The sequence below is a fragment of the Grammomys surdaster genome, unplaced genomic scaffold (assembly GCF_004785775.1).
Source record: "Grammomys surdaster isolate TR1022 unplaced genomic scaffold, NIH_TR_1.0 233, whole genome shotgun sequence".
NCBI classification, from domain to species: domain Eukaryota; kingdom Metazoa; phylum Chordata; class Mammalia; order Rodentia; family Muridae; genus Grammomys; species Grammomys surdaster.
The window spans coordinates 952,134-959,886 of record NW_021604678.1 but is presented as its reverse complement, the minus strand read 5'-3'; the positions used below and the strand labels follow the sequence as shown (position 1 = coordinate 959,886).

Genomic DNA, 7,753 nt, shown 5'->3' with positions numbered 1-7,753 from the left:
AAGAAAGAAGCAAACAACTCATTCCTGCATCAGGAACTGGCTCGTCTTTCAAATGCGTAAGTTTTAAGGGAAGTTATAAGACACACAAAGCCCAAAACTGTACATTTAAATACTGCTACATCATGGTCCTTTTATGAAGCCAGGTGAGGAGAAGATCCTGAAATGCCTGTTGAAGGTCTTTTAAGAAACAGTGTTTAAATAAAACACTAGTATCCAAATATGTTTTATTGGATTCAAATTCTAGAAAACTTTGTTCATACAAACTCAGTTCTTTCTCTTTATTTGCTCATTCCCCAGCCACTCTGCAAACATAAATTTTCCTCACAGTTAGGCCATCTTTGTCCCTCCGTGTCCCTCTCATGCATGTGTGCTGCACCTGCTCCAGGTCCATTGTGGAAAGAGTATCAGCCAGAAGGAAAGTGGCTTCACATTTTTTCCCAGAAGAACAAAAGCAAAGTGAGTCTTAAAGTACCTCGTGATAAAAAACTAAAGTGCCATGTGAGAATGATAAACGGTACTTTACCGAACAGTGGTAACTGTAGAGTTAACAGAAATGAAATCTTAACCAGAAAAAAAAAAATTTTTTTTTTTTGCAGTTTCTCATTTTAAAAGAACTTCTTTCTGACCTTCATTATGAGACGTCTCCTTGGGATCTCAAATGTCTCTTCAGAACGCTGCCTCTCACAGAACTGTCCTCTTCCGTACGCAATCTTATAAGCATTGAAACCAGTAACACAAAAGGACTCAACTCCAGATGCGTTTTCATCTACTTACAGGGAGGACTGCTGTATGGGACACAAAGAACAGGACTGTAGCAGGAACTTGGGGGCTCTGTCACAGTGTCCACTGAGCCATGTCTAGAAACATTGGCCCCATTGCCACAGACACACCTCTGTGTCTACTTGACACTATGAAAGAATTCGAGAGCTTCATCCCCATGGATGCCGGAAACAGGTTCAGATTCAACAGTACATGGGGTCATGTGGGGTCACTTGGGCTGAAGTGGTCTCCTCAGGCCGACTGTCTTTTCCCTCAGTGAAACCTGGATTTCCTTACACACATTCTCCTGGCACTTCAGTTTTGCTAGGCGCTTCGCTTCGTACTCCTTTTCAAGTGTCATGGCTAAAAATAATAATAATAATAAAAAGCAAATGAAGCCATCCAAGCGGCATTTCCACCCAGCACCATCTCAAAGCTGAGTGGCACACAGCAGGTAAACACTGTTGAAAAATTTACTTTACTGAGAACTGAGAGGAGGCATGGATGTGGACAACAAATGTAACTAGTCAAGGATACAATCGCTAGTACTAAAGCAGAACTTAACTCACTTTGTACAGAAGGGAGCAGGCATTCCTGTCTGGTTTGGCTTGCCAAGAGATTCATAGGACTACCAAATGCGATTTCTCCCAAGAACGGCAACTTGATGTTCGTCAAGTTTGTGTACCAGGTCTTTGTGAGCTCTGCAAGGTCCCATGGTTCCTGTCTGAGGCAAAATTTCACAAACTTATTCAACCAGTTTTCACTAGGTGTTCTGCGTAGTGAAACCTACGGATGATGTCTTGCTGCCTTCCCCTCCGCTTTAGCTTATGGAAGATTTTTTCAGAGTTATCATCCTAACAAGAAACAAAATCCTGCCGGGCGGTGGTGGCGCACGCCTTTAATCCCAGCACTTGGGAGGCAGAGGCAGGCGGATTTCTGAGTTCGAGGCCAGCCTGGTCTACAGAGTGAGTTCCAGGACAGCCAGGGCTACATAGAGAAACCCTGTCTCGAAAAAACCAAAAAAAAAAAAAAAGAAAAGAAAAAAAAAGAAAAAAAATCCTACTAACTAACTCAAAGACACATTGGCAAAAGTCCAGAAACTATGCCAGGGGTTTGTCCGGTGCAGCAGCCTACAGTTCCAGCCAATCTACAAATGAGATTGTGAACAGGAACTATAAGCTACAATGTCTGTCTGTCTGTCTGTAGTTATTTATTTATTTATTTATTTAGACACAGTGTCTCATTAGGAAAGCCTAGCTAAAGCCGGGCAGTGGTGGCACATACCTTTATTCTCAGCACTTGGGAGGCAGAGGCAGGTGGATTTCTGAGTTCAAGGCCAGCCTGGTCTACAACGTGAGTTCCAGGACAGCCAGGGCTACACAGAGAAACCCTGTCTTAAAAAAACAAAACAAAACAAAACAAAACAAAACGAAAAGAAAAGAAAAGAAAAGAAAAGAAAAGAAAAGAAAAGAAAAGAAAAGAAAAGAAAAAAGACAGCCTAGCTAGCCTTGAACTTCTATGTAGACCAGGCTTGCCTCAAATTCACAGAGATCTGTCTGCCTCCCAAGTGCTGGATTTAAAGGCATGCACCACCACACCCAACTACAATAACTATTGAGGCTGATCAAATAATGTCATAAGCTGGATATAGTAGTGCACACGTGTAATCCTGAGAGTGGAGGGACACAACTGTAATCCTAGTACTTGGGAGGCAGAGGCAGGAGGACAGTGATTTTGAAGATAGCCTAGACTGTATAGTAAGTTCCAGAACAGCCTGATGCACATAGTAGAACCCTGTCTCAAGGAACAACAAAGGGATGGAGTTAGAGCAAGCCCCAAGCAAAACATTCATATACAAAAAGTAAAATAAATATAAAACGAAATAACAGCAAACAGTTGTTTGGAAATGGTGAAAGGCTCAGCAGGTAAAAGTGCCTGACTGCCTGCAATTTGTACCCAGAACCTAGGAAATCATAACTTCCTAAAAACTGCTCTCTGCCCTCCATTCACAAGCAGGCATACATATACACAAATATAAATTAATATTTAAATAAATATTAAATAAATACTTAAATAAATAGTAAAATAAATAAATATTTAATTTTTTTAAATAAAAAAGAGATGTGTACAAGAATGTAAGAGATAGATAATAGGCAGATGAATGAGGATCCATGATAGGTGGACAGATGAGAGATGAGGTAGGTGATTGATAGGTGGGGTATGTAGATGATAGGTGATACAGAGGTATGATAGTTATGTGATACAGAGATAGATAGATAGATAGATAGATAGATAGATAGATTGATAGATGATAGCTAATAGATGATAGACAATAGGTAGGTAGATAGATGAGGTAGGGTATATTCACAAAAGTAAGGGGGCAGAGAGATGTTTTCTTGTAGAGAGCACTTGCCACTCTTGCTGGGGACCACGATTTGGTTCTCAGCACCCACACTGTGGCGCACAACCTAAGTCAGTTCCAGGAGATCCACTGCCCCCTTCTGGCCTCTGAAGGCAGTCCATGCACATGGTGCAGAGACAATATTTAACACAAAACATAAAACTAAAAAAAGGAAGACAGAGCATTATCACACTGAGTAGACATGTGGCTCATACAAAGACTTTGGTATATAATACTGAGAAATAAATTCACATTAAAAGTCATTGCTAAACCGGGCGGTGGTGGCATGCCTTTAATCCCAGCACTTGGGAGGCAGAGGCAGGCAGATTTCTGAGTTCAAGGCCAGACTGGTCTACAGAGTGAGTTCCAGGACAGCCAGGGCTACACAGAGAAACCCTGTCTCGAAAAAAAAAAGCAATTGCTATGGACCTTAATTTTGCTTAATTATGAAGGACAAATACCAGCTACATGTTTCTCATCTGCAGTTCTTAATACTTCAGCCCTTTTGTCTTTAGTCTAAGTGAGGGAGATGGTCTGTGATTTGTCATCCCAAGTTTCCTCCTCCAGTTTCACTGATACATCATACAACTTTAGGGCATGACTTAATGGTATAAAATTATTATAGAAGCAGTTTTAAAGGTCACAAAGATATATTTATAAAAATAACCTGCCTGTTTCTTTTCTTTTTTTTTCTTTTTTTTTCTTTTTTCTTTTCTTTTCTTTTTTTTTTTTTTTTTTTTTTTGGTTTTTTAAGACAGGGTTTCTCTGTGTAGCCCTGGCTGTCCTGGAACTCACTCTGTAGACCAGGCTGGTCTCGAACTCAGAAATCCGCCTGCCTCTGCCTCCCAAGTGCTGGGATTAAAGGTGTGCGCCACCACTGCCCGGAAACCTGGCTGTTTCTAAAAACAGACTTTGAGATAGCTCAGCCACTAAGAGTGCCTGCCAGCAAGATTGATAACTCAGGCTTGATCCCCAGGGTCCCTCATGGATGGAACCAGCTCCATAAGTTGTCTTCTGACCTCCAACATACATGTGCTGTAGTATGTGAACACACACACACACACACACAGAGAGAGAGAGAGAGAGAGAGAGAGAGAGAGAGAGAGAGAGAGAGAGAGAGAATATTTTTAAATACAACTTATTAAAAACACAGAAATCATCTCAAAGTCTATCAAGAAAGAGACACCTAAGGATCTGGAGATGTAGCTCAGCTACTATACTGTTTACCAAGCATGGATGGAGGCCTGGGTTCGATTCCCAGCATCACATAAAAACAGTATTTTCTATTTTTCTTTTATACAGTGTCTATACTGTGTTGGTGGGGGCATTTTTTTTTGTTTGTTTGTTTGGGGTTTGTTGTTGTTGTTGTTTTGAGGGGTTAGGGGTGTTTTATGACTAATGTATTTATTTTTACTCAACTGCCATGGCAGGTCTTCAATTTATAATCTTCCTGCCTCCATCTCCCAAGTAGCTGGGTTTTCAGGCCTGTGTCACCTGATCTATAATTGAAATGATACTTACTAGAATGGTACTTCCTGTAGTTCAAGGTCTAAACCGCACCCAATTGACAAAACTGAACTGAATGTAATGAATCATAATCTTGTGTAGCCCATTAAGGATACACACTGACATCTTAGAACACTGTTTGAAAAGAAAACTTTGCTTGACTCATAATGGTAAATGTCATAAAGCAAAGGGGTTAAAAGATAAAAGCCAAGAAAGGTTGTGCATGCCTTTTAGTTCCCGCACCTAGGAGGCAGAAGTTGAAAAACTACCTTATCTGCATGGCCAGCTCATGAAGGCCAGCTAAGGTTATCCAGATAAGACCCTGTATCAAAAGAAGGAGAAGAAGAAGAAGAAGAAGAAGAAGAAGAGGAGGAGGAGGAGGAGGAGGAGGAGGAGGAGGAGGAGGAGGAAGAGAAGAAGGAGGAAGAAGAAGGAAGAGGAGGAGGAGGAAGAAGAAGGAAGAGGAGGAGGAGGAGGAGGAGGAGGAGGAGGAAGAAGAAGAAGAAGAAGAAGAAGAAGAAGAAGAAGAAGAAGAAGAAGAAGAAAGCAATTTTTAAGGTAATACCACAGAGTGCAACTTCTGCATAGCAATGCATTCGTTATGTGTTCTCTGTATTCCAGGCAACCAGCAGGTCTTAGACATGCACTGTTTCATTGGCAAGCTCCACCCCAATAGACTTTTATGTCACAGATGTAGGCATTAAAGCTAAGACACAGTGTGCAGAGATGCCAGGCTTGGAGCTCAGGGCTTCAGACTGAAAAGTCCAGCTTGATACACACTGCCTGCCCACGAGGACAGGAAGCTAAACTGACCCTTTGTACCAGCTTAAAAAAAGTGTTCTTACACCGTGGGGTTAGTACATTTTTACACTATAAAGATGTGTTTTAAGATGGGAGTAGTAAAGGTGTTTTTGAATGACTGAAACTAAAGAAAAATGATACACAGACATAAATATGAGTATATGTATATATGTATATACACACATATATATATACAAATGAAACCCATTATTTTACATGCTAACCTAAAAAACAATTTTAGAATCTTTTTAAACAAGGTGATACAATGTCTCCCAGAACATACGCATATGACTGTCCTTTAATCAGCTTAGAAACTCGTTTTCTCATTTTAAAGTATTGTTTCAGTGTAAAGACTGACTAGAATTGTCTCTTAGCTTTAACTGTCTACTTGACACAGCCTGGAGTGGCCTAAGAAAGGATCCTTAACTGAGGGATTTCCCAGATCACAAGGCCTATGACCATATCTGAGGGGAATGGAGCCCAGCCCGCTGGAGGCTGTTCTACTTCCTGGAAGATGATCTGGGGTCAGTCTAGTTAAGCATAGGCCTGTGAGCCTGCCAGCAAGCAGTGTTCCTCTATGCTTTCTGCTTCAAACTTCTGACTGGAATATCTGCCCCCATTGCCCTCAGGAATGACTTGTGATTTGAAAGTATCCTGGAAGTGAAGCCAAGTAAGTCCTTCCCTCCATTGAGTGCATATTTTAATATTTCAGATTATTTTATGTAGGTGTTTTACTTGCATATGTCTATCTCATGCATGTTTTATGCCCATTTGGTCCAGAAGGGGGCGACATATCTAATGAAACCAGTTAAGGACTGTTGGGGGCCACCTTGTGGGAACCGGAAACCAAGCTCAGGTCCTCTGCAAAAGCAGCAGATGCTCTTAATCTACGAGCCACATCTCTAGCCCCTGTGCATATATTCTTATAAAAGTACCATTTGGGAAGCTGGAAAGATGCATCACCCATTAAGAGTACTAACTGCTTTGCATAACGGACCGAGGTTTGGTTCCCAGCATCTACAGAGAGATGCTGTAACATCCTCTCTGTAACTTCAATATCAGGGGATCCAACACCGTCTTCTGGCCTTCGTGGTCACCTGCTCAAACGTAGTGCACATACAGAGGCACATACAAACATAAAAATACTTTTTCAAGTAGTCTTGAAAATCCAGATCCGTTGAAGTGGTTTCATGTACTCCAGTAACTTGTGAACAGAAGTGTGCCTTGTCCCTGTCTCAAGCTCCAGCCATGGTACTGGAATTAATGTGTGTGTGTGTGTGTGTGTGTGTGTGTGTGTGTACTTACATTTTATAACAGCTGCCCTTCAAAATGGTTTGTACTGTGTTCCTTCTTGGCAAGCCATACGCCATGACAGATGATCACAATCATTCCCTTACATAGGAGCCTGATGTAACATCTGCGCCGCTCTAGTCACTTTGCCTGAAAGAACAGCAACAGGCCTAATTAACAGCTCTCATTTGAATATTTTTATGGCCAAATAATCAAAGGCCAGGAGAAAGCATTTGGGGCTGTCAGGAAGTATATCGTAAACATTCACTGGACCTGAACCGTGAACATAAAAGCTAGTTCTGTTCATTTCCAGGAAGTTGCTCAATCAGTTCAAGCACCGTCTGAGGTGAGGGAAAGCCAGGCGAGGGTCATCCGGAGCAAGACTGCAGTTGGCACCCCCACACCCAGGCACGGTAGACAGTCATTGAGTGTGCCTGAGTCCCATCGCCGGGTCTCGTAGCTGCACGCCTTTGTGGCTGTGGTGGGGACAACTACCAGCAGCGGCATGGAACCCCAGGGATGCACTGGTCACCGAAGGGCACGGCCCTTTCCTGCTCGCAGTTCCAGACAGAACCGGCTAGGGCGCAGTAGCGAGTGTCGGCCTCGCTCTCCCAGCCCATACCGCTCCCGGAGCCACTGTACCCCGCAGGTCAGCCGCACCCTGGCCGCGGCCCCGACCCAGGGCAGCGCGCGCTAGGTGCACATGGCCGCGCACTCGCAGCGGTCCCGCCGCGGACACGCGCCCGCTTGCTTGCTTGTGCTCCTGATTGCTCCTGCGCCTGATTGCTCAGGCGCCCGGCTCACCCGGAGCTCACCCGGAGCTCACCCGGCGCCTACCTGCGTCACCCGTCGCCTCAATAAAGGGCTTTGTGTACGCGCGGGGCGCAGACTCAGCCCCCCCCATGGAAGTCACTTCGCTCGAGTGGGTGACAGTCGCTGTCCCACGCCCATGCTGGAGGATAAGACGACAGCTCCGTGTTCCTGCGAAGAACAGGT

The 7,753-nt window shown here is 43.5% G+C and overlaps 1 protein-coding gene across 1 annotated transcript; it reads right to left on the bottom strand.

Annotated features, from left to right (window-relative positions):
• Window positions 1-744: 744 nt before the first annotated feature.
• CUNH4orf36 (chromosome unknown C4orf36 homolog) lies at window positions 745-7,546 on the bottom strand. The gene is made up of 4 exons (XM_028773753.1): window positions 7,418-7,546; window positions 6,773-6,907; window positions 1,329-1,483; window positions 745-1,122 (listed from the first exon to the last, which is right to left on the bottom strand). Exons 2-4 carry the CDS (start codon window positions 6,835-6,837, stop codon window positions 989-991), a joined length of 354 nt encoding a protein of 117 aa, XP_028629586.1. The 5' UTR covers window positions 6,838-6,907; window positions 7,418-7,546; the 3' UTR covers window positions 745-988.
• Between the last annotated feature and the right edge of the window lie 207 nt (window positions 7,547-7,753).